Source organism: Pseudoliparis swirei, chromosome 18 (genome assembly GCF_029220125.1).
Source record: "Pseudoliparis swirei isolate HS2019 ecotype Mariana Trench chromosome 18, NWPU_hadal_v1, whole genome shotgun sequence".
In the NCBI taxonomy this organism is placed as follows: Eukaryota; Metazoa; Chordata; class Actinopteri; order Perciformes; family Liparidae; genus Pseudoliparis; species Pseudoliparis swirei.
The window spans coordinates 18,175,507-18,202,573 of record NC_079405.1 but is presented as its reverse complement, the minus strand read 5'-3'; the positions used below and the strand labels follow the sequence as shown (position 1 = coordinate 18,202,573).

Genomic DNA, 27,067 nt, shown 5'->3' with positions numbered 1-27,067 from the left:
TGATTTGTAATACATACTCAAACAAAAAATATATCTTATATTCACTAATTGCTTCTTCTGAGAAAACATGTAACCCAGTGGTCATTACTTAAAGTCTGTTAATATCAGTGATTTGGTCAAATTAGTGCAATTGTAAACCTATTCTTCGTACTTTATACGTCTTGAATTAAAAAATAGTACCACACACATTATAATAAGAGCCATCATAGTAGTCAAGTAGTTCCCCCATTTAATCTTTATGAACGATCAGATACCAATGTATACATGACTGGTTTGGCTTGAACAACATTTAACTGGATAAACTTGAAGTCAACAAGTTTATCCGACAAAGTCAGACATACATATTCCTAAGTGTTCAGTTACACAACACACAATACCAATGTTGTTTGGTATTTGTGCTGCTGTCATCCCAAGGCACTGCGTGTGAAACCATCTTGAGCAAGTTCCACACTGAATCTACATGGGGATAAATAAATTAAACATATTTAAAAAATGGAAAATTTAGGAAACATGTTATGCATACAAGTTAACAATACTTGATTACTAATGTTATTCCTTGAAACTCACTCCAGGTTATCTACAGATTATCCACAACTCAGATTGTCTAAGAACAAGTCTCACCCAAACAGCATCAACATCAGTTTTGGGCAGGTCCTCAATTCCACAGAAGGAACAGAGCTCATCCTTTGAAACTAGAAATAAAGTTACAAGTTACAAGTTACAAGTCTTTTATTGTCAGATGCACAGAATGACACAGGGTCAGACTGGGCACTGAAATTCTTAGGACAAGGCACCACACAACAACTACCATAGCATAACATAGCAAACATAATATAACATAACATGACATACACTCTGTACAAGTACTCTGAACATAATTTACATGTAATAACATATAATGACCTTACTAAATATACCAACCTATACATATAATACTAACATATATACATATAACATATACTACACATATGGTGACATATAATAAACTAAACTACAGACAAATGGGAGTAGCAGGTAGTGCAATAGACAGTATGTAAGTGTAGGTACAAGCAGTGATTTGAAAGTGACAGTGTATGTAAAGTAATACATGTATATTAGTGTCAATTATGTATTAAGTCAAACAAATATTGATTACCTTTTTTTTTTTAAACCTGATTGTTTTAGAATGTCTTCAGCCTCGTCTCTTCTTAGCTTTTCAATAGATTGTTTAGATGAGTTGATGCGAAAATGCTGAGGAATCTTTGGAAGTTCCATCACCGTCATCTCGGCCATCTGTCAGATGGCAAAACAACACACCTTGTCTGAATTTACATAGTAAAACAGCATATTGTTTAATCTATCAGAAAGACAAAAGGTTGCATTAAATAACCTGCATGACAAAGATCCCACAACTGCTGCCATCTTTCTGGCAGCTGTGGGTTATCTGGCCCGGCTGCCACTCGATGTCTGTTCCGGCGCATTTTGAAATACTGTCTGCAGGATGAAAGGAAAATAATTTTGGCTTACATTTGCACTTACTCTATGGCCTTACTAAAGATGTGAATAACATTATATATTTCCCATAATCTAATTAATATTACCCACATCTTTGGCCAGCCTTTCTTGAGTCGTCAACTTCATTTAACCCTTGCAGAGGATCAACCACAAATATGCGGTTTAACCCTTGTGTTGCCTTCGGGTCATTTTGACCCGAATCAATATTACACCCTCCCCCCGCCTTCGGATTAATTTGACCCCATTCAATGTTTAATGTCGGTGTTCTTTCGGTAGTCAACAAACAAACATAAAGTGCCTCACACTTAAACTTGGAAAACAATATTAATTCTAATAATTTTCTGGAGGTTTTAATTGCTGGCGTCAAATTGAACCCAAAGGGTAAAATATGTTAGTAAATATAAAGGTAACAGGAGGGTGAAACATTGAATCGGGTCAAAATGACCCATAGGCGGGGGGAGGGTGTAATATTGATTCGGGTCAAAATGACCCGAAGGCAACACAAGGGTTAAAAGGGCATGGAGATACTGTTTTAAAAAGAAATATAGTGTTAAAGCATGCCATATTTTAAACGTACCAACAACAGCAACAATAATAACATAATACATTTTATTTATGTAAAACCTAAATGAATGAGCAACATTGGAAGTATATTTATTGTACACAAGATAATCACAACTGTGAGTAAATAAAGAAACAAACCACGCTAAATAGGCATATTTTAACATTTTACTTGAAAGTACTGAATATTAGTCTGAAAATAAGTTCCACAATATGGGGTCATACTCAATCAAAGAAAACTCAAATTGTTAGAGTAGCAGTGGGGACTACCAACGGGATCCTGTTGGATGATTCAAGTGCTTTGATTGGACAATAATCATATATATATTTTTCATTAAAGTAGGGATGACTACCATGAAGACATTTAAAACTAAAAGAACAGTCTGAAAATCAATCCACATGCTACAGAAGTGCATGTACACAATGCAGCTACATTAGATACAAATATACAATCTCATTGTCTCTTCATTTATTAATGACAATTTATGAAAAATTACATTCACGTGTAATAAAACTTGTATTTCACATTAAATTAGATTGAGTTATATTGACTTGATTGTATGTTGTTATAAATATTTAAAGCAATTTTAAGATTGATAACCTTAAAATACACTCACAACAATGAGCCATACATGAATGCTGTAAAGGCACATTGTACCACATGACCAGCTGCATACTCACCACAAGCTTCCAGTGCACATTACTTATGTTGACAAATCCAATGGCTCCATCATAGTCATCAAATGTGACCTGACAACATGCGTAAAAATGGAAAAATAATTGTATTTTGCTGCAAAACTCAAGTAGAATGTACCCAGTATGCATTATGTATTTTTCCTCCAACGGAACAACCAAAAAACTAAAGCTGCTTTTTCAAATGGATTGTTTCAAAACAACTTGATGTTAAGATTTATAATAATAATATAATTACTCACCTTTTTTAACCCTTGCCTGGCCATTTGCTCTCTCGTGCCGTACAAGATTAAACCCATGGTATAATGATTCATGAGGTATAGCCGGCCAGGTGTAGTACACTTATGTGGAGCCCATTGATGGAGGAAATTAATGGTTTCATCCTACACTTGATAACAGTGAAGCTATTGAAGATTGTTTCCATGAATTCTGACAAAATATTCATAATAATTATTCCAAATCTTTTTTCTTCAAAGTAAGAGGTGTAGTCCATTCATGTGGAGCTCATTGATGTAGATGTTGAATGATTTCACTCTACACTTGATAACAGTGAAGCTATTGAAGATTGTTTCCATAAATTATGACAAAATATTCATAATAATTATTCAAAAACACATTTCTTCAAAGTAAGAGGTGTAGTCCACTGATGTGGAGCCCATTGATGTATATATTGAATGATTTCACTCTAGACTTGATAATAGTGACGCTATTGAAAATGGTTTCCATAAATTATGACAAAATATTAATAAAAATTATTCCAAATCTTTTTTCTTCTAAATAAAAGGTGTAGTCCACTCATGTGGAGCCCATTGACGTAGATATTGAATGATTTCACTCTACACTTGATAACAGTGAAGCTATTGAAGATTGTTTCCATAAATTATGACAAAATATTATTAAAAATTATTCCAAATCTTTTTTCTTCTAAATAAAAGGTGTAGTCCACTCATGTGGAGCCCATTGACGTAGATATTGAATGATTTCACTCTACACTTGATAACAGTGAAGCTATTGAAGATTGTTTCCATAAATTATGACAAAATATTAATAAAAATTATTCCAAATCTTTTTTCTTCTAAATAAAAGGTGTAGTCCACTCATGTGGAGCCCATTGACGTAGATATTGAATGATTTCACTCTACACTTGATAATAGTGAAGCTATTGAAGATTGTTTCCATAAATTCTGACAAAATATTCATAATAATTATTCCAAATCTTTTTTCTTCAAAATAAGAGGTGTAGTCCACTGATGTGGAGCCCATTGACGTAGATATTGAATGATTTCACTCTACACTTGATAATAGTGAAGCTATTGAAAATTGTTTCCATAAATTATGACAAAATATTAATAAAAATTATTTCAAATCTTTTTTCTTCTAAATAAAAGGTGTAGTCCACTCATGTGGAGCCCATTGATGTAGATGTTGAATGATTTCACTCTAGACTTGATAATAGTGAAGCTATTGAAAATTGTTTCCATAAATTATGACAAAATATTAATAAAAATTATTCCAAATCTTTTTTCTTCAAAGTACGAGGTGTAGTCCACTGATGTGGAGCCCATTGACGTAGATATTGAATGATTTCACTCTACACTTGATAACAGTGAAGCTATTGAAGATTGTTTCCATAGATTATGACAAAATATTCATAAAATTATTCCAAATCTTTTTTCTTCAAAATAAAAGGTGTAGTCCAATGATGTGGAGCCCATTGACGTAGATATTGAATGATTTCACTCTAGACTTGATAATAGTGAAGCTATTGAAGATTGTTTCCATAGATTATGACAAAATATTAATAAAAATTATTCCAAATCTTTTTTCTTCAAAATAAAAGGTGTAGTCCAATGATGTGGAGCCCATTGATGTAGATATAGAATGAATACATCCTACACTTGATAACAGTGAAGCTATTGAAGATGTCTTCCATAAATTATGAAATATAATTCATAATAATTATTTAAGATGAGTTTTTCCCCAAAATAACAGCTGTAGTACAACACAGGGTGGCCCTTTGACGTACGGTATCAGTTGTGTCAGCCTAGACAATCTTTCAGCGGAGCTATTGAATATTTTTGGAATATGTTTTTCCTGGATTGCTTTTTGCAGACGGTCCCTGGGCTTAGGTCTCACAGCTGATCGCACATTGAGACCAACGTTATTTATCGATCTCGGAGACCGGCTTTTTTTGGTAAAATGAAGGTTGTAGCTTGTTGTCGACATCACTACGGTCACAGAGAGGTGTTTTTTGTGTTTTAACTCCGTTTCGTCAGAGAGCTATTGAGCCGGAAAGTCCGAATCTGTGAATATCTTTCTAACTTTACTGAACTTGATGTCAGTGGGGAGCTCGTTCCACCTCTGAGGAGACAGAACCGCAAACAGTCTTGATTTTGTCGAGTGATTTGCTCGAAGTGATGGAGTCACAATTCGATTGGTTGTTGCCGAGCGGAGTGAACGGCTTATGTAAGGCTTGACCATATCCTGGATGTAGACGAGGCCCGATCCTTTCGCAGCACGGTATGCGCAAGAACCAATGTTTTGAAGCGGATGCGGGCAGCCACCGGTAACCAGTGAAGGGAGCGGAGGAGCGGAGTGTGGGTGAAATATCATGTGCCATTATGTGCTATTGTGCATAGTGTGCATTCCTAATGTTTGTGCGAGCAAGCTTTTTTCTGATATGTCTCATTCCTAAACTTGACAGATACATCTGCTTCTGTTCATATGTAGGCTGGGAACAAAGAGTCAATTTACTTATTTAGGATTTAGGACCTTTATCCAGTGAAAGCTGAAAACACACTCAAATGGTTTCAGACCACTGTCATTCTCTGTATTACCATTGCTGCATTTATGAGGTACAAGTACTTTGATTCTGCGATGTATTCTTATAATATGATACAGCCTCTTAGTTATTTCTCTGTGCAGCATCATACACAATACTATAGCCATGTTGCAAAATTAAAGTGCTAACAATCCTCTGTAGATGTCCCAGGCAAGTTGACGTCAACCCGTGCAAAATCGAAATGAAGACACAAAGAAATAAAAAGAGGTGATACATAGAAAGGAGAATTGAGAGAGTGAGATGGGAGGATAAGGCAGAGCTGATTTTCTTTCTCCAATAAAAGCTACAACCTCCCAGTGTTGCTATGGCGACCTCCTCTCTCACTTCCTTTCAGCGAGCTACCACTTTTCCATGCTGCCTTTCAGTCAGCAGGGCATGCGTTTGTGTGTCGGCTCCTGAATTAATCAAGCAAATTAAGGAGAAAGCCATCAGAGTCAAACTGTTCTCCACACACACGTGTGCATACATAATAATATCCATTAACACATAATAATAATTTAAAAAAATAATAATAATAAAAGCCCACTAGCTGGAAGAAATGCTCATACTTCTAAGGTTACCAACTTCTATTTCTGTTCATTCTCTATTTTCTTGTGCTTTCGTCTCAAAGTATATTCCTCTAGTAGCAGTTCTCTATAGTCTTATTCGCAACCAATCTTCCCTTATTTTCTATTACTCACTCAAATACACACACATTCTCACCACCACTACTCTTTGTAAAAAAATGTTTTTATATATCCTTTGATTACATGAACTACAATGAAAACAACTTGCATAAGCAGTGAGCTGGTGTCTCATTTCTTTCTCGTTAGCAAAAGTTAATGATGATCATGAACTTAAGATAACTCGTACACAACGAAATGGAACCTCTTCAAAACCGTCACAGGATCCAGGACATCACAGTTATAAAGTCTGCAATATCCCAATATCGCACTGTAGTTTGCTGGGAGGATTTGTCATACAAAGAAATATGGATTTACTGTTGTTATACTTGTCTCAACATTGTTACATTGTCTCAAACTATACTACACAAGCACACAAACACGGTGACACAGAAATAACTTTATTTTTCTTCTAGTTTTCATTCTGTTGCTCAAAGTCTGTGATTCAACATCAACATGAGTGTATTTTGTACAACTTTCCAGAGGCTGTGTTTCTAAACACCTCCAGAGGCAAAAAGGCACAAAGACTTTGGGGAAGAAGTAGAATTAGTATAAAGAGAAAGGACCTCAATGTGCCCCCCTGAGATATCCCCGAGCAGACTAGACCAATAGCAGCATATCTAGGAGATGGACCAGGACAAACCTGATTCAGCCCTAACTATAAGCAATATCAAAGAGGAAAATCTAAAGTCTTGAATGAGGTGACTGTGTCTGCCTCCTGGACTGAATGAAGGTGGAAGCTGGTTCCATAAAAGAGGAGCTTGATAACTAAAGGCTCTGGCTCTCATCCTACTCTTTAAGACTCTAGGAACCACAAGTAGTCCCGCATTTAGTGAGCGCAGCTCTCTAGTGGAGCAATATGGTACTACAAGCTCCTTAAGATATGATGGTGCATCACCAATCAAGGCTTTGTAGGTGAGGAGAAGAATTTTAAATGTTATTCTGGATTTTACAGGCAGCCAGTGGAGAGCAGCTAATACATGAGTAATGTGATCTCTTTTATTAGATTTAGTGAGTAAGCTGAAGCATTCTGGATCAACTGTAGGGACCTAAGAGATTTATTAGAGCCGCCTCATAATAAGAAAATTGCAATCATTTAGTAGTAGTAGTGTTCATTTGTGAAGAAGTGTACTTATCATAAATCATCGGAACCAGTCCGATGCTAACTATAAGAAAAATATCATCCTTGTAGCACTGGAAAGCTGATACTAATTACATCGCTAGACAATCTGTTATACACTTCATTCATTAAGAGATGAAACACAACTTTAACTCTGAAAAAGGTTTCACATAATCATTAATTTAAATGTACTCTAATGAAGATACTATGATACAGAAATAACGAATTGCATCTATGAAACTGGGTCTGCCCAGCTGCTCTGTCATCTATGTAATGTATGACCTGGCATTGTAAGCAGGTTTTTAATCCATAGACCATGGCAAAAAACTGAAATTCCAGCAGGAGCCAAAGACAACATTGGCTTGAGAAACAGGAAAAGAGTACCAGGGAGAAAGCGAGGCAGGCAATGAGAGAAGAAGAGAAGAGAGGAACTCTGCTGCAGAACACACCTCATTTCCATTTTAGCTTGAGAGAGAGAGAGAGAGAGAGGTAGAGGGAGAGGGAGAGAGAGAGAGAGAGAAAGAGAGGGGGGGATTCAGTCTGTGCTGATGTATTCTTCGGCGCTAGAGTGACAGAGAGGAGAGCTGGGGGTCAGTGATATTTCAACAACCGTGTGACAAAAAATATCCCGCCACGTGAGGTAATTGCAAAGAAAGACTGAGCAAATTAAGAAAGGAAGAAACGACGGAGAGCGATGTAGTCGGTGCTTCAGCTGCGGTAAGAAACCTGAAAATGTGTTGATGTAAAATGTGTTAAGCAAACAGGTCATTGCAGCCCTCACACATCCATGTCGTTGTGCATGCACATTCACTCTGAGTGAAAGCAGTTGATTGAAAGGTTTTGAAGCAGGTGTTTGTGTGGAGACGCTCAGGGTTCTCTTTTACGAAACATCTTAAGTCTGTGCATATGTGTTTGTTTCCATGCAGGTACAGATTCAGGTGAAGGGCAATGCGGCTGTTTTTGTAAACATTTATTTTAGGATCTGCATCTAGCACCTCTCTCTTTCTCTCTCTCTCTCTCTCTCTGTTCTCCCCTGTTGCAGAGTCTCTATGTGTTGTCGCTGCACAGCACAAACAAACCCTTTTACATGAATGGTTCAATTCATATAAGCATATATTTATATTCCAAACTTCTATTCTTATTTTATCTGTCAGAAAATGTTGATAGAAAAGCTATTCTCTGGCTCAATTTTTCAAAGCAGTCAAATGGAGCCATATGGGCATATTTAACTTGCAGAAGCATTGATGTGACTATAGTCTGAAATAACACAAACTTTTAATGGGGTTTTTTCACATCTCATTGGGTTTCTGAAAACTTTCAAGCCATTGATTTCCTGATAGTAAGAAGGTTGAGACCAATTGATTATCTCGCACCAAGTGTCTCAGTTCAATCTAGAATTGAAAGAAATGGAAAAACTTCGAAGAAAGTCCTGCAAGTGTAGTCAAATGGATAATCCTTTTTGATATATTTGATTATTTTTTTGTTTTCTTGGTTGCCATCGCCCTACAGGTATATTCAATTCTATTCAGTTTATATTATATAGCCTAATATCGCATATTACAAATTTGCCTCAGCAGGCTTTACAATCTGTACACTTACGTTACGACATCCCTGTCCTAGGACCTCACATCGGATATATACAGTTGATAGTCGAGGTTTAGCTGATTTACCCAGGTATAAGCCGTGTGGGTGAGTGTGTGAGGGAAACAGATATTGATGTAAATGAAACAAGAAAAGCCTGTCCAATGGTGACGTGGTACGGTATTGATCCAAAAAACTTTATCTGCTTCTGTTGGGTTCAGAATAATATGAAAGTCAACAATCCAGAAAAATGCACAAAAGTCTAGTATGCTGGGTAGAACGACATTTTCTCATAGTTGTTTTTGTTAGAAAGAAGCTGAACAGACATGTAGCTCCGTAAACGATTTTGTCCATTTCTTGAAAAGAAAATTGTGAGTCCGACAATATTATACGAGTATTACTATATATCACTCCCTCCAGGAATTAGACGCCACCGTTGTTCTTTTTCATTACTGATAGATGTTTATTGGATGCGGGCGCACTTCGCCATCCACCTTCAATCCACCGTCGAACTGTACAAAATACATTTAACAAGGTTGACGTTGACATTACGTAAAATACAGTTGACAAATATATGCGACGAAAACATTAACATAAAACATAAACGTACCTCACTGGCTGCACATAAACCACGAGGGAATGGGTCCACTTTAAACATGTATTCTTCACTTACTTGCACTTCTAGCTTCTCTTACTTGCTTCACTTACTTACTCTTCCTAGCTTCACTTACTTGCACTTCTAGCTTCTCTTACTTGCTTCACTTACTTACTCTTCCTAGCTTCACTTACTTGCACTTCTAGCTTCAACCACATGTTCACCTGCGATTGTTGCAATCAAATGCGTCCCAGCGCAACACAGGACACGCAAATAGTTCCCACCAAATATAAAACAAAAACAAACCAACATTCAATAAACGAGTTGTACAAATAATATATTCAACCAAACTTACTACAAATGACATAAATAACATTCATGGCAGTTACACTCCCACCAAATCACATTCTTTGAGATTTCACTTCACAAAAATAACCATGACATTTATTCTGCTTCCAGCAGTAAAACTGTCTTGTGTACAGGCCTGTCAAGATAGACTGGCTTAGTGGTGCGTTTTCCCTGGTTATTTAAGGTTGAGTCACTAATTAACAGTTTTACCTTTCTGACTCTTCCATCAGTGCTAGGGTACACCTGTGCTACTCTTGCTAATTTCCATTGATTTCGTGGAGCGCCTTCTTCTTGTAGGATGACGATGTCGTTAACCTTCGCCAACCTTCGCTCTTATCCTTTTGCCATATTGGTCTTTGCTGAAGATTAAGCAGATACTCCTTCTTCTGGTCAATGGGTGTTCCTTAACTGTAACTCTGAACTGAAAGTCATCAGATGACACGCACCATTGAACACCGAGAGCTCTTTCCATGAGTGGCTCTCCCAAAGCCATATGAAGGTCTTTGACACTTTCAGCACACTCTTCCTTTGGTATTGAATTCAATACATGCTTGCTGTTGGAGATGAACTTGTGTAGTCTTAGCTTGCCTTTGCTGCAAAGACCTCTTGCTTCCTTGACGAGTTGAATTGCCTCAGCATCAGACGTTACACTCACTAGTCCATCGTCAACATAAAAATTCCTTTGAATGAATTTGACAGCATTTTGGTTGAATTGATCTTGACCTTCAATTGCTAGATGTTTAAGACCAAAATTGGCACAGCCGGGTGAGGAGGCTGCCCCAAACAGATGGACTTTCATCCGGAAAGTTGATGGCGGAAACGCCAGGTCACCATTCTCCCACCATAGGAACCTCAGGTAATCTTGGTCTTCCGGCCTTACATGAAACTGATGGAACATCCGCTCAACATCACACATAATAGCGATCGGGCCCTTGCGAAACCTACAGAGAACTCCCACCAGGGTGTTTGTGAGCTCAGGTCCAGTAAGAAGGTGGTCATTCAATGACGTGTCTTGGAATCTTGCTGAGCAATCAAAGACCACTCGTATCTTCCCAGGCTTGTGAGGGTGGTATACTCCATGATGGGGAATATACCAGGCTGGTTGATTGTTGAGTTCTTCTTCGGGAACCTTCTCTGCATCACCACGAGCAATGATATCTTTCATGAAGTGCATGTAGTCTGAGCAGTATTTCTGGTCTCTCTTGAGCTTTCGTTCCAAACCTTTTAGACGCTGAATAGCACATGACTTATTATTCGGTAGATTTGGTTTGTCTTTTTTGAAAGGTAAGGGCATTTCATAATGTCCATCTTGTTTTTGTTTGATTTCATCTCTCAGTTTTGTCAAGAAGTGAAGATCTTCCTGAGAGACTGTTGCATCTTCTTCAACTCTTTCACTAAAGTCAGATTCTAGCACCTTAATTACATCCTCTGGACTGATCATTTCCTTGATCTGAGTCTTGCAAACATAGTGAACCTCACTTTTGAGTTTGATTGTTGATTTGGGTTCAGGTGTCACTTTCCTTACAATGATGCGGTGACTTACTCCAATTGCGTCACTGTAGTGCTCTTGCGGGTCACCATAACTTACGATACTCCAACCTAGATCGGTTTTCTGAGCAAAGGGTTGGTTTTCTTCCCCACATACGACTTCTTTAGGCATTAGGGCTTGTGGGCAATTGTATCCGATGAGCAGACCAATTTCACACTCCATTTGCGGCGCAATGTGTTCTGCAAGATGCTCCAAATGAGGCCATGCTTTAGCGGTCTCTGAAGTTGGAATGTGTGTCCGATTAGCAGGGATAAATTCACGAGTGTACATTGTTGGCACTGTGATCTTCTTGGAGGAGAATATCCCTCTTATTTGTAGGTCTTTGAGTCTTTTACAGAGTACAATTGTACTCTTTGACGACATGGTAGATAGTTTCAGCTTCACTTGTTCTGTGTTCGTATCTAGAACGTTTGCCACTTCTTCAAGAATGAAGGAAGAATCACTTTGTGAATCTAGCAGAGCATAGACAAGAACTTCTTTACTTGGATCATCTTGCGTTGACACATAGACAGGTACAATCGCTGATGTCTGTGGAGTATTACCATCTTGCACAACTCTGTTTGATGTGGTTTCCTTGACAATGTCTTGCAGTTGTGTTGGCTGTAGCTTTCTTTCCTTGCCATAACTTGTGTATGTAGATAGCGCTCTCTTTGGTTCTTGTTCTTGTTTTGAGCGATCTTCGTGTAGGCATGTGGGATGACTTTTTGAGCAGGTGTCGCAGATCATCCGGCTACTGCAGCTCTTGGATTGATGTCCAGGCTTTAAACATCCGAAGCACAATCTCTCACTCTGAATGAACTTGACTCTGTCAGCGACAGTCCTTTCATTGAATCTGTGGCACTTGTGTAGACTGTGTCCTAATTTCTTACATAACACACATGTGACTGTTTCTTTCACTGGTGTTGGTTGTGAAGATCTTGGCACCTACAGTTTGGTTCTTGTAAGACAAAGGGGTTTGATTCTTGATCTTTGCTTTATCAGGTTCGCTTTGTCGTAATGCGTTGTAAGATGTTATAGGGTTGCACGCAATACTAGCTTCCATTGACAGGAACGTCACAAAATAATTAAAGCTTGGGAACCTTCTGTGTTCCAGTTGGTATTGTGTGGCCCTTCGGTTCCATCTGGTACTTAACCAGTCGGGTAGTTTGGCAGTTAGTTTTTGGTTCTCAATAGCATCATTAAGAACTTTTAAACTCTCATTGTGAGCAATAGCGAAATCACAACTACGTAGAAAGTCCACAAATCTTCTTAAGTCGTCACTTTCCTTCGGAGCTAATTTTGGCCATGCATGTAGTTTGTCTCGGAAGGCCTTGGCAATCACAAAAGGCTCGCCGTAACGTTCCTTGAGCACGTTCCATGCTGCGTGATATGAATCTTCTGAATCAATCAGGAAATAACCTTCTACTGCTTCTTTAGCTGCTCCTCCCACATATTTCTGAAGGAAGAAGATTTTCTCTGCAGTTGGAATATCTCTTCTCTCAATTAGGGTCTGAAATGAAGACTTCCAATGATTAAACTTGAGTGGATCCCCACTGAAGATTGTAGGCTCTGGAATGGGAAGCCTATTTGCTGATATGGCCTCAGCCAGGACTTTAACAAGCTCTCCTGTGTCGTTTTGAAGCACACTTCTTGGAGCCACATCTCTTCTTAGTGGTTGTGGGTCCTGATACACAGGATTCACCTGGTCAATTGCTTGCTCGAACCTAGGCAGCTCATACTTATGTGGACTCAGCCTTTGGTCTGGATAAAACTCATTTTCATCGTAGACTTGAAGCCTTGCTCTGGCTGCATCCAGTCTTTTTAGCTCCTCTAAACGTCCAAGCTCTCTTTTCAACTCTTCTACAGAACCTTTTCTTGCAGCATTCTCTTCCTGCTGTTTCTTTAAGAGAGAGGCTTCTTGTGTCTCCTTTTCTATCCTACGTTCAGTCTCTTCTCTCCTACGTTCACTCCTACGTTCAGTCTCTTCTCTTTCGCCTTGAAGACGGCGAGTTAATGCAGCTGCTTCTTGGTCTGCAACTATCCGCTTGTCCTCAACTTCAAGTCTTTGCAGTTTCTCTTGCTGGCAGTCTTGCTCGGCCATAATCTTCAATACAGCTCTGGTAGCTGCATACTCCGCAGCGGCTTCTTGTCTTTTAACGGAGGAAATGTTAGAGCGAATGGAAGTAGCCTTAGAACACTTTGAGTCCGGAGATGAAACACTGGACGTTGTAGATGCGAATACAGAGCTTGCATCAGGCCAAATCAGTTCTTCCTTTGTTCCTTGAATTTGAGACTGTGCATTGTGTACAACAATCTTGGTGACTGATATACATGTATCCAGCTTCCGGCGCATCTCATGAGGTGGGCTGTCGATCCTTCGATAATCTTCATAAACAATATTCAGTTCAGATGATTCTCTTTCAATAATGCTGATGTGATCTTGTAGGATGTTGCTAGGATTTTGTTTGATAACAGATTTCTTAGCCAACTTAGTTAAGGCCTTCCAGCGCTCGTAAATATTGTCAAAGTGAAGTAGAAGCTCTTTTGTTTTTTCTTTCTGCAATTCTTTCCCTTTTTCTGTTAATGTACGGGCTCTATCACTTCGTCGAGGCTCTTCAAACTGTTCTGCTTGTTGTACAACGCTAGAGTCATCTCTCTGCTCTGCCTCTGCTACTTGTTCTACAAGTGATCCTTTATATTGACTCTCTTCACTCATTTGTGACATTTTAAATTATTTGAAAATAGCCTGTACACAATCAAGTTGTCTTAAGTTGCAATGCAGTTTACAATACACATTTTCCAAACATACTCAAGAGAATAGGATATACCATGTTAGGTTACTGTCTTTCAAATTAACCCTTCAAATAAAATACAGAATTTCAAACTTCACTTCAAAATGGCAGCTTTCTTAAATGCACATAAACGAAAAATTCACTTTTCTTAAGGAAATCAATTAACTATTTATAATGAAATAATTAATGATCAATATCACTAAATATCTTGCATTAATGACTCTTAATATCTTGCTAAACACTGTTATGTTATTTGGCTACACACAGCCCTTCGTAGTCCATTGTACTTTTTTCAATCCTTGTGTCACCTTTCAGAACACACACTTAAGTGCCTGACTTACGGACGTCTTCATGAAAAATGGATGAACTGGTGTGTCCTTTAACAGTGGCTGTGACTCCGTCTTGACGAGCTGTCTTGCACGAGCAGGTCCGGGGAATCAGCAGGCTTGAGTTCGACTATCACTCCCTCCAGGAATTAGACGCCACCGTTGTTCTTTTTCATTACTGACAGATGTTTATTGGATGCGGGCGCACTTCGCCATCCACCTTCAATCCACCGTCGAACTGTACAAAATACATTTAACAAGGTTGACGTTGACATTACGTAAAATACAGTTGACAAATATATGCGACGAAAACATTAACATAAAACATAAACGTACCTCACTGGCTGCACATAAACCACGAGGGAATGGGTCCACTTTAAACATGTATTCTTCACTTACTTGCACTTCTAGCTTCTCTTACTTGCTTCACTTACTTACTCTTCCTAGCTTCTCTTACTTGCTTCACTTACTTACTCTTCCTAGCTTCACTTACTTGCACTTCTAGCTTCAACCACATGTTCACCTGCGATTGTTGCAATCAAATGCGTCCCAGCGCAACACAGGACACGCAAATAGTTCCCACCAAATATAAAACTAAAACAAGCCAACATTCAATAAACGAGTTGTACAAATAATATATTCAACCAAACTTACTACAAATGACATAAATAACATTCATGGCAGTTACACTATACATTGGAGTCCTCTTAAAGGCTTCGCAAAATGGATGGACGAGTTGGAAAAGAAGAGCTTTATGTTAATTCGTGCAGGTATACAAATTAATACACAACTTATTGATCGATTGACTCTTTTAGTTGAGCACTTGCTTAGTCAAAAGACAACACAGTTTCTTAGCAGAATTAGATGCAGTCACTATTTCTATTTTGGTCACTACTTTCCCAAAGCAACTTATAGGCCTTGAAACTATTTGCAAAGTGTTTAAGAAAACAAAAGTTCTTTCTCTGCTATCGACTGGAGAGTCACTTAAAAATGTCGATTAAGGTCAGTCCAGCTTTGTCTTATTTTTGTTATTATTACTCATCTTGTATGGCCGGGGTATTAATACTGCGTAGTGTGTATAATAAACTTTCAAAAAGACTAAGGGGAGTAATATGAGCTGCTAAGAGCAAAATATTCATCCCATTTGTCCAGAGGGAAAAGACTGTGGACAGCTTGGAGGAGACAGAGTTATGAAAGTAGTCCTTTGTATACACACAGTGCTGCATGGTTTCCTGAACACAGAAAATACAAGAGCTTTTGACAAAAAAAGGGGGGGGGGCATTATAATTAAATGATACATCCATTATTGAGCAGGTTACTTATGAAAAGATGAGAGAGAGAAGATGAATGTGAAAAGTGAATGGGTGAATGGGTAAGAGGAGGCCCAGAAGGTAACTTCTCCTGTTTTTACTGTTACAGCTGAGAGCGTGATAACTATGGAGGACTTAAAATGACTTAAGTATAAATAAATGAATGCATGAACAAATACAAGAATAAATAAATAAATGCTTAAATAAATGTATGAATAAATAAGTAAATACAGGAATAAATAAATAAACGCTTAAATAAATGTATAAATAAATAAATACAATAATAAATGTATGAATACATAAATAAATACAGAAATGAATAAATATAAGTTATAACTCAACAGGACATCATTAAATAAATGTATTTCTACATTTCTGTATTCCTTCATTTATTTATATGTCTATTTATGTGTCCGCACGTATTTCTTCATTTATTTATGTGTGACATTTATGTGTCTGTATATTCAAATGAGCTGGGCGGTCCGAACCTCATTGTTAAACAGGATTGGTCAAGTCGGGGAGCAAGACAGAAGCAATCGATCCCTAGCACTTGGACCTGTAGACGAAAAGCGTTTATTATGCGTTCTTGTCTGTACATTCTAAATACTACTGTTGTTGAGTCACGGAATGTAATTTAAGGATGTTTTCTGCCGAGAAGTTAGTAGTTTAAGCATCAAATCTGTGGTCGGTTTATCGAGATTCAGCCTAATAAGGATATGCGACAGAGATTTGAGGTCCTGCTCACGGGACCAGTGAGCTCCGGGCGCCGGGCGCTCAGTGCGCTGTGTGACCGCCGAGAGAAGCCTGATCTCAGCAGGACTTTTTGAAATGCTCCGCTGGCTCTGACGTCTCCGTAGCGGCTAAACATGAGATATAATTAGGTTTTGGAGGATCTAAAGAGCATAAAGCGTTTATTATTCATTAAAAGATAACGTTACGTCAATTTGACTGAGGGTTAAGATTCATAACTTCATATTGCAGCGACCCTGGGTCAGGAAAGCTACGAGACGTTGTATAGTTATTACCGTTTATTCGTAGCCTACGCCAAACAACAGTGAACACCGCAACACATTCTACTCCACTGTAAAGTATTTTACAGTGAATAATTGGAGTACATTCATGAGCAAGAACAGTTGATGTGGTGACGTCACAAGACCAGAAAGACTGTCCTGCGTCCTCGAGAGTCTGGACTCCCAAGACCAGACTCCAAAGACCAGACTCCAAAAGAACACGAGTCTGTACTCAGTGTACTTGGAATTGATAAACGGCTGAAGTAAAAAAGCTGTCTAGGCTAACTTCTGCTAACGGTTAGGTAAGCGAGCCAACTTCAGCATCATGTGCCAGGCAGAAGTAGTAGAGCACAACACACCAGTTGCATCACACTCCTGTGACCAATCATGCTTTAGACAGAGGTTCGGACCGCCTCAGCTCATTTGAATATACGAACACGTAAATGCCACACATAAATAAATGAAGAAATACGTGTGGACACATAAATAGAGAAATAAATAAATGAAGAAATACAGAAATGTAGAAATATATTTATTTAATAATGTCCTGTTGATTTATAACTTATATTTATTAATTCCTGTATTTATTTATCTATTTATACATTTATTTAAGCATTTATTTATTTATACATTCATTGAAACATTTATTTATTCATTCCTATATTTATTCATGTATTTATTTATTTATACTTAAGTCATTTTGAGTCCTCCATAGATAACATGCACCACTTACTACAAACAAAGTCCCTCTCTTTGCGCTTCTCATACAATTAAACTGCATGGTGTCTGAATGCAAGTCACTTTTCTCTATATTTCAATAACCGTGCTAAATGTAACCAGTTTATTATGTATACTTCTTGTTTGTGGAAAAAACTAGCTTAGCATCTCGCCACTTTCTCCTCATCCGCTGACAGACGTTATAGTCTGCAGAGTTGTACATGACTTCCTGTTAGTCATGTTTTATCAAACCAGCAGAAGAAGGAAAGACTTTGCAACAAAGATTTAAAGTTAATCTCATGAAAACTTAATTTAGAATCACAACTACATTAAAGAAAATTAACTGATTTGTAGAATACATAGAGGCTGATAAAAAAGGAAATACAGTTTTTTTATGTTGGTTTCCTTAGTCCAGTCAGTGTTGCTTCTTCTGTGTTCTTATCAACTGATAAGTGTATTGATGCTTATGCTTCAACTCTGTCAGAAAATGTGAAGTGGTGCTCTTCGCAATAAAACATCTTTGATGGGACGTGTCGAGTCTCGGCCAATCAGCGTTCAGATGTCCACAGCGTTTGGGAAGTTAGTTTAGCTTGAATGTTAGTCCGCTACATCTGCTGCTGTCACGCTGCACGGTGTAGCGATACTAACAAAGTACCCGCACGTTAAAAACGATATGATTGAGCATATTTTTAGTATAGATACTTCATTAAAGGGTACCTGTAGTGAAAACGAATATGTAGCCAGATCAAAAGATAATGTGTTTCTAAAGGTTATTCATGCACTGACGGTCCAGTATTCAATAACAATACGTAGTTTAGGCTGTTCAAAGTCCTCAACTCCGACATGCGACATTGCACTGGAGCTTGAATATGTCGCGGGTGGTGTGACGTCAGATCGTTGATAGATCGACAGCCAGCCACAGCGGATGTGTTCAGATACCAATATAAACAACGTCGGCGCCGCAAACAAATGCTGAGAGATTGATAATATGGACGATGAAAGATTGTCTGATTCAGCAACTGGATACTTGTTTGAACCTTTAAAAGCAGACTATCCCCATTTAGTGAATTGTGACAGCGATGATAGCGATGATTCTGATGAAGTTGATGCGAAGGACCGCGGTACAGATGCTTCACCGTGCGGACCGTGCACGCAAGTCGGCGGACGTTTGGTGCAGTTGTGGGAAATGTGTGCCACAAAAAACAGACATAGAGTGCATTTGTTGTAAAGAGCACAAACTTATGTCCGATGATATAGTGTCATTAGACCTCATCTGCTTCACACAAAAGCGTGAGCTTGATAGCTACATCGCGCATAAGCCAGCGCTGGAGATGTCTTTCATTGATGCAATGATCGGCCGACATGTTCGGGGGTGCTAGTGACTTTTTCTTTGCTCCGTCCGTCCCGATGCGCGCAAACCGCTGTCGGGAGCTCCGCGGCACACGAGACGGCGGGCAGAGGACTGTTAACGCAACACGTAGAGACAGAAATGACGTGCTTCTGCTGTAATGTGGCGCTATAGAGAAAGTGACAGGGGGGCGGGCCAATGTTTTTTTATGTCATGCGATCTACCAATACTACGCCGCGATCGACGTATTGAGCACCCCTGATATAGATTGTGTAATTCTTGAGGCCACCGATCTATCCCAAGAAGCAACGCGTGTAGAAGTGGCTCCGGATTGGCTGAATTCCTTTCAACGACTCAACGTCATAGTTAGCTTTGACATGAGTAAATAACTAGCAAAATGGCTGCGCCCTGAAGCGTTCACGGACTCGGAATGTTGACAAAGAAATGTAAATCCTCGGGCTATGCGTGACTTGTTGACAATAGCGGCGGGGTAAATATGATTTATTTGATGCGCCGAATGGATGTAGCACGTTGTTGTTTTGCACTACAGGTACCCTTTAAAAGAGTGCACGCGCTGCTCCGCTCCGTTAAATGCTGTCTGCACGCGCAGCGCTCACAGCGAGTGGCGTCGGCGTCAAACCCCCCCCCCCCCCCTCTCCTGTTTTGTTGCGCTGCTGAAATAGTGTTGTTGTTTTTGTATGACTCCTCTTCTGGTTACTTTTTATTTAATTAATGTAAGGGGTCATGGGACAGACACAGTCTCTATAGAGTTTTGGGTGGATAACTATTCGAATGGAAGTGCAAAGAAGGGTGTAAGACTACAACTCTGCTTCTGCTTCCTGATCTGAACTCTGGGTTGCCATTTTTCATCCAAATGACATCTAGGAAGATTATTCTGCTTGTCACACAAGGCTGCTCTGCACTGGCTCCCTGTAAAATCAAGAATCACATTTAAAATGCTTCTCATCTAAAAAGCCTTTTGGGTGGTGATGCTCCATCATATCTTAAGGAGCTTGTAGTATCATATTGCCCCACTAGAGAGCTGTGCTCACTAAATGCAGGGCTACTTGTGGTTCCTAGAGTCTTAAAAAGTAGGATGAGAGGCAGAGCCTTTAGTTATCAAGCTCCTCTTTTATGGAACCAGCTTCCACCTTCAGTCCGGGAGGCAGACACAGTCACCTCGTTTAAGAGTAGACTGAATAGGATATCCTGCCATGACCCTGCTGATGCCCCCCCCCCCACCCCTCTCTCTTTCTTCCTCCTTCTGTGTCTTCCCTTTTTTCCCTGTGAAAGTTTTGTTTCTATTTTTTGGGAGTTTTTCCTGATCCGATGTGAGGTCTTGGGAAAAGTATGTTGTATGTGTACAGAATATAAAGACCTCTGAGGCAAATTTGTAATTTGCTATATTGGGTGATATAAAAAATTAACTGAATGAATGTGAAAGATATCACTTGTACTTTCAAACACATTACTACATCTCCTCAGCTCTCCAAAGCCTGTCAGTGTGTTCCAGCTTGTTTTGGTTTTACAACCTGTAATTTAAGCTAATTATGATTCACCCTCTTGTCAGCATAGTTTCAGCAAAGATACATACCTATTCAGCTCCAAACAACTAGCTATTAAACATGTTAAAGCATTTAGGAGCTAAAGTGCCAGATGTTCTTCTCAGGAATTGTTGGAGACCAGAGCTAAAAGGAGAGTGAACACTGTACAGACAATGACTCCATATGAATGAATGTTGCCCTATGTCTGCTGGAACAACATAACAACTTTACATGTTCTCGCCACCCCAAAGAATTCAAATATAACAATTCATGTAGATTGAATGAAATTTACAATACTGCTGTTTATTGGATGTAATTTTGTGTACAATAACAAGCACGTAACCTTTTAGCCTGTACATACTTTATTGTATAAAGTATATCCAGGTTGATAGCTGTTACTCTGGAAAGATCTCATTGCTGCCAAGTGCCTGCGATCCGTTAATGTGATGGTGTTGTACCATACTTTGAATTAGAGAGTCTGCCAACTGCTCTAAATGTAAATACTGATCTAACTGGTGTGTTTGTGTCTCTCTCCATGTGGGTGTGCATGTGTGTGATTTCGTTCAAGCAGCAGCTACCTTAACACAGTCTTACCCATAAAAAGTACAGAAGATGATAACATAAAAATGCATAGAAATATAAAAGACATCTATTGCATTTCAAATGCACAACAATGTAATTGAGAGTAGAAACAGAAGAGGTATGATGCTTAAAATGTGTTTGCATTCCAGTGACACATTGCATTCTAATAGACGATAGCAAACAGCTGATTTTGGTATAATTATTAAAATGTCTCTCTTTTTCCTCTCTCAATTTATTTATTTCTCTTCTTGTGTTTCTAACAAAACAGTGAGCCACCCCGCTGGGAGCCATGAGTCCTCCACCTGTGGCCAGGATGTGAGATCGATTGTGTGACAACAAAGGCCGTCATCCATCTCCACCCATTGTGCAGTCCCTGTTCTACCTCACATAAATTATCATCTGTGGCTTTACAAACGAGCATTTCAGTTGTTTTGTTGTGTCTGACAATGCTGTGTAGATAGTTGTTAACAACTGTATTGCTCTTTAATCTATTTAGATTTTTTGAATGACGATACTGAACCATCTGGTCTACCTTTTACAGTTGGCACACACATCTTGAAACTGTTAATAACAGGACCTCACAGACATTTCTGGTCCAAATGATTTATCTCACATCCTAATAAACTCTTCCCCACCTTCTGAACCAGCTCCTGTGACCTACGAGGATTATGAGGCCGACGTTAATGTTTCTACAGTTGCAGTGTCTCCAGTGTGTGTTGATTGGTGTATGTGTGCCCATCGTTGTGGGCTCGCTACCTCACGTGCTACCATGGCACGTCTCCTGCCCTGTGCGGTGTGTGTGTCAGATCAAGCCGTGGTTCTCCCCTGATTCTGTCTACCATGAAGCTCCCACTGTAGACTGCAACAACTTGCTCTTGACCAAGCTCCCCTTACCCATACCTCCGAACACACACACCCTACGCCTGCAGAGTAACCTTCTGTCTGAGTTCAAAACTGCGGTGCTGCATGGACTCACCAACCTCACCGACCTTGACCTTTCCCAGAATCGCTTCAGTCGTGTCAAAACAATAACTCAGAGCTCCTCCCTGCCCTATTTACTATCTCTACACCTGGAGGAAAACCATCTCAGTCGACTCCCTGAGGCCTCCTTCTCCGCACTTCCAGCTTTGCAGGAGCTCTTCCTTAGTCACAACAACTTACACTCGATAGCACCTGGAGCATTCACCGGTCTGGACACCCTACTGCGTCTGCATATCAACAACAACAGACTCACCACTGTTGACCCTCGGTGGTTCAGGGCTTTGCCCCACTTGGAAGTTCTCATGCTTGGGGGAAACCCTGTGGAGGCCCTGCCTGAGTGGGGCTTCCTGGCCCTGAAATCCCTCCGGAGTCTTGTCCTTGGTGGGATGGGTCTGAGAGGCTTGGCTGAAAAAGCACTGGAAGGGTTGAATGGCCTAGAGAGCCTCTCCTTCTACGATAACTTGCTGACAAAGGTTCCCACTCAGGCCCTGATGAGAGTTCCAGGGTTGAAGTTCCTGGACCTCAACAAGAACCGCATCAAACTCATCGAGACAGGGGACTTTCGAGACATGGCCCACCTGAAGGAGCTTGGCCTGAACAATATGAAGGAGCTGGTGTCAATTGAGAGAGCCGCCCTAGAAAACCTTCCAGAGCTAACGAAGCTTGAGATCACGAACAACCCGCGACTGTCCTACATTCATCCCCAGGCTTTCCTCCAGCTGAGCAAGCTGGAGAGTCTCATGCTCAACTCCAACTCTCTGAGCACACTGCAGCAACACATAGTGCTCTCCCTGCCAAGTCTTCAGGAGGTCAGCTTACACTCCAACCCACTGCGTTGTGACTGCCTGTTTCACTGGGCCGCTGAGGAGGCCTCTCACCCGCACAGTGAAGATGCACAAAGAGAGAGACAAATCCCTCGAATGGTGCGTTTCATCCAACCCCAGGCCACGCTGTGCTCTGAACCCCCAGAGCTGAGAGCTCGCAGGGTCAGAGAGGTGTCCTCCAGAGAGATGTCGGCCTCATGCCTTCCCATGATCCCGACCAACTCCCTCCCTTCCTACATTGGGGTGAGAGAAGGAGGAAAACTGGTCTTGCACTGCCGAGCTCTTGCGGATCCAAAGCCTAAACTGTACTGGGTGACTCCCTCTGGGCAGAGACTTGGTCCTGCACCGAACCATGCATCCAAAGGTTTACCAGCTCGTGCTCCCTGCCACAATCTGGCAGTCTGAGGGATTCAACCACACATCCAGCGTCTCTCCCAACCAGCCTAAAGATAATACTCCTTGTAATCCCATTAAACACTACCGGCTTTTGCCTGAGGGAACTCTGGAAATGAACATGGTCACCTCCAGCGAGGCAGGATTGTATACCTGTGTGGCTGAGAATGTACTGGGAGCAGATACACGCAGCGTTACTGTGAGTGTGCATGGCAGAGAAAAGAAAAGAAAGAGGGGCGTGGCTGCTAATAGGAAGGGATATCAGTTATTCAGCGAAGATGCCAGGTTGAAGGTGAAGGAGGTCGGACGACACTATGCTATCCTGTCCTGGCTGAGTGGGCGCAACCTCCCTTCAACCCGTCTATCCTGGCAAGCCATATACTCAAAAGCACACACGCCCACTTACACCACACGCATCCTGGCTGGTACACAGAGCTTCAACCTGACCCACCTGCAGGCAGAGACATTTTACAGAGTGTGTCTACATTTAGGGATCAGTGAGGGCACCACGCATGCCAGCAGGAGATCAGGAGAGCTCAGAAAGCCTCAGTGCGTTTCATTCAGGACGAAGGATGTCCCAGAGCCTCAGCCCGGCCTGCAGCTAAGCCCAGAGCTGACCTCCACAGCATTCACAATATTGCTGCTCGCAATCATACTACTGCTGCTGGCAGGCCAGGGCTGGGACAATGAGCAAGGGAAACACCCCAGTCCCATCCTCCAGGAAATCAAAAGTCCTAGGGCTCTGATCATCAATCAAAAGACAGAACGAAGCAAAGCACCTTACACCAAGCAAAGTGAGGAACTGCTTTAAAATCAGGACTGCTTAGACAATTGTGTTTGAGCACATTCAAAGCCAGACAACAAACACTGATACAAACATATACAATCCGACACTTTGTCAATCACAGCTAGAAGAGAGCAGATCAGGGGGTTGCATAAAGAGATTTGTATTTATTTTATATACAGGATAAAGTATATATTGACATTGTTTGTGTGTTGTAAAGAATGCTTAAACCCTGACCAGGAGAAATAAAGGTGGACAATCATATTCCTGCAGAAGTGACTCAACACAGGAGAAACAAATGAGTCTGAGCTGCCGATGACCACTGGACTGAAACTAAAGACAACCTGATTCAATCCAGGGAAATACTGTATATTTGTACCTTAAGACCTGCAGGGTATTTTCCATGTTTCCTTTTTACATGTTCCACAGACTGAAACATTCTTTCTTCAAGCAGATGAAATGGTCTTAAGACAGTTACAGAAAGAAATTATTGCATTTATGTAACACTTTTGCTTAGCTTTCAACACCTTTGACTGAGTTGTCCATCTTGCAGTATTTCATACAGGATGCTTATTCTGATTCCGCGCCTAACAACCCACATCTTCTTGAAGCATAAAAGTGATCTAAAAGTAATCGTGTTAAATTCTATTTTAAGCTATTATTCAATAAAATATTTTTAATCTATATGTTACTGTTTATGCATTCTGTGTGTTTTCTTGCCACGGACTATTTTTGTTCCTAAAAGATTATAATGATAAAAACTCCAAGAAAACTCTGATGATAAGGTCAGTTGAACTTGATTTACACAATTACAGCAAACTAAATTAGCCTATGTCCAGTGCGGAGTGTAAACGTTTCTTGATTATCAATTTGCTCAACTGATAAAAGCTGACTGCACGGAAGCTTTCTTAGGTCAGATATGTAAAATGAATTGCAATTGTTGATGTATTCGTCCTGTAGCTTTATAACCCTGCCTAAAATCTGCAAGTAAGTCAGTCTGTAACAACATTCAAATGTTATTTTAAGTGGTAGAAAGTAACTCAGTATATTTAATTAAGGACGGAACATAAATACACATTTGTACTACTTCCATTTTAAGCTACTTTACACGTTGACTCCATATTTCAGAGGCCAATATAAAGGTTACGCACTACATGTATTAGACAGCATAAGTTATACGACAAGTGAGCTTATAAATGTGGGATACTGCTCTAAAAATAAAAAATATATACATTACATATACTATAACACTAGAATCATAATTTACTTATAATTCGTCAGTCAAATAATCCCCTTAAATGAAATGTATGTGACAATGATAGGGACCCTCCTGGCTCCATAATGAGGGCGTACATTGTTTTCATACCTTTGGCTGCTGATATTATGTTTTTTGTGAATTAACATAAATAACTGCTTAACCTTTATTTGCATTGAGATATTTTTACATTGTGGTATATTGGTACCTGTATTTAAAAGGGTCCTGTTGAGTTTTCTCCTAAATAAAAAGTCAATCATCTGCCTGATGGATCGTGGAGAGACAAATTTGTAATTTGTGAAATTGGGCTATACAAATAAACTGAATTGAATTGAATGTTCACATTTAGTGTTACTTACTAATATACCTTACAGTGTACATTTGAGCTCTGACAAATGTGTTCTTGTATTTCCGTCCTAATAAAAGATTTGCTACGTCGATTTTGAAGTATTTTAAATCCAGCATGGTTTGCAGCCATACTGACAAGCTTGCAGTTTTTTTCTTCACGGCTTTTGATGGATGGTGCATTGCTGCATATCTTGGCGTATTATCTCCTCCTGCAGATCAGTGGAACAGTGACACCACCTTGGTGGGACTAAAGTGTCACTGCAGCGTGTGCATGCGGAAGTCGGAAACGGCTTGGGGGAATTATTTCCTTTTGTTACGTCACCTGACTTTAGAAAGCCCTCATCCAGGAAGAGGGTGGAGTTATTTTTTTCAGGTCTGGCACACCTGTGTCAAGTGTTTCAGACTCTCTCTTCACTCACCTCCGAGCTGTGACCATTCTGTGGCATGGTGCCTAAGTGTAGGCCACCATTTATGTATTTTTGGGTCAATGGTTCTCTGCCATTTTTGTTGTCTGTTTTCTCCTGTTTTGTGGTAAGACAGGGAGCTCAGTATTGTTTTTAATTTAACTATGGTAGTTCAGTGTGACCTTTTATTTTGTAGTTAGCATTGGGGTTTTGTTTTATTGTGTTGGCCTTGGAGACCCTGACGCCTTTTTGCTTCTGTTTTAGTTTACCTCTGTTAAGCCTTAACTCTGCGAATAAATGTTCCTTATTTGCTTAAAGTAGATAGACAGATAGATAGATAGATAGATATATACTTTATTAATCCCCAAGGGGAAATTTGTCGTCACAGTAGCAGCACCAATAAACTAAACACACAAGAATAAAAAATAAAAATATAAAAAACAGGGATGAAAGATATAGGAGTATACAAAGTAAAATATAAAATAAAATGTATATGTATATATATATAACATATATGCATACACAATACTAATGACAAATTAAATTAAATATTAAAATATTAAATATAGACAGTGTGCAAAGTGTGTGTACGTGTGTAGTGTAAATGAAATGTGTGTGTATGTGTGTAGTGTAAATAAATGAAATGTGTGAAGTGCAGATCAACATAGTGTGGATATGAAGTTATTATTGTAGTTATTGCACTATGATCTGGCAAGAGGTGATCTGTTATAGAGCCTCATAGCCGTCGGCAGGAATGTTCTCCTGTATCTGTCCTTGTGGCAGCGGAGCGTGAGGAGACGTCTGGAGAAAGTACTCCTCTGTCCCTGTAGGAGGTGGTGGAGAGGGTGGTCCGGGTTGTCCAATATGGACACAAGTTTCTTCAACGTCCTCCTCTCCACCACCTGTTCCAGGTGCTCCAGCTGGCAGCCGATGATGGAGCCAGCCTTCCTAACCAGTTTGTTGAGGCGGCTGGTGTCACCGGCTCCGATGCTGCTCCCCCAGCAGACAATGGCAAAGTGCAGTAC

At 39.9% G+C, this 27,067-nt stretch overlaps 2 protein-coding genes and 1 long non-coding RNA gene across 3 annotated transcripts; 1 reads left to right on the top strand and 2 right to left on the bottom strand.

The window, feature by feature from the left end:
- Positions 1–212: 212 nt before the first annotated feature.
- On the bottom strand, positions 213–1,126 carry LOC130208865 (uncharacterized). Its single transcript, XR_008834494.1, has 2 exons — positions 622–1,126; positions 213–456 (listed from the first exon to the last, which is right to left on the bottom strand). It is a non-coding gene; the product is annotated as an uncharacterized LOC130208865 (long non-coding RNA).
- An 11,184-nt stretch (positions 1,127–12,310) lies between these two features.
- Positions 12,311–15,131, bottom strand: LOC130207974 (uncharacterized). Its single transcript, XM_056436794.1, has 2 exons — positions 14,879–15,131; positions 12,311–14,780 (listed from the first exon to the last, which is right to left on the bottom strand). The coding sequence occupies exon 2, from the start codon at positions 14,147–14,149 to the stop codon at positions 12,311–12,313; it is 1,839 nt and encodes a 612-aa protein (XP_056292769.1). The 5' UTR covers positions 14,150–14,780; positions 14,879–15,131.
- Positions 15,132–21,721: 6,590 nt separating this feature from the next.
- LOC130207852 (leucine-rich repeat neuronal protein 2-like) lies at positions 21,722–24,472 on the top strand. The gene is given in 2 exon segments (XM_056436574.1): positions 21,722–23,256; positions 23,258–24,472. Coding segments are annotated over 2 exon segments (2,340 nt in total). The 3' UTR covers positions 24,063–24,472.
- The last annotated feature ends 2,595 nt before the right edge of the window (positions 24,473–27,067 follow it).

Coding starts and splice junctions, on each gene's coding strand:
- LOC130207974 (XM_056436794.1), bottom strand. CDS start 14,149: ATGTCACAAATGAGTGAAGAGAGTCAATATAAAGGATCACTTGTAGAA.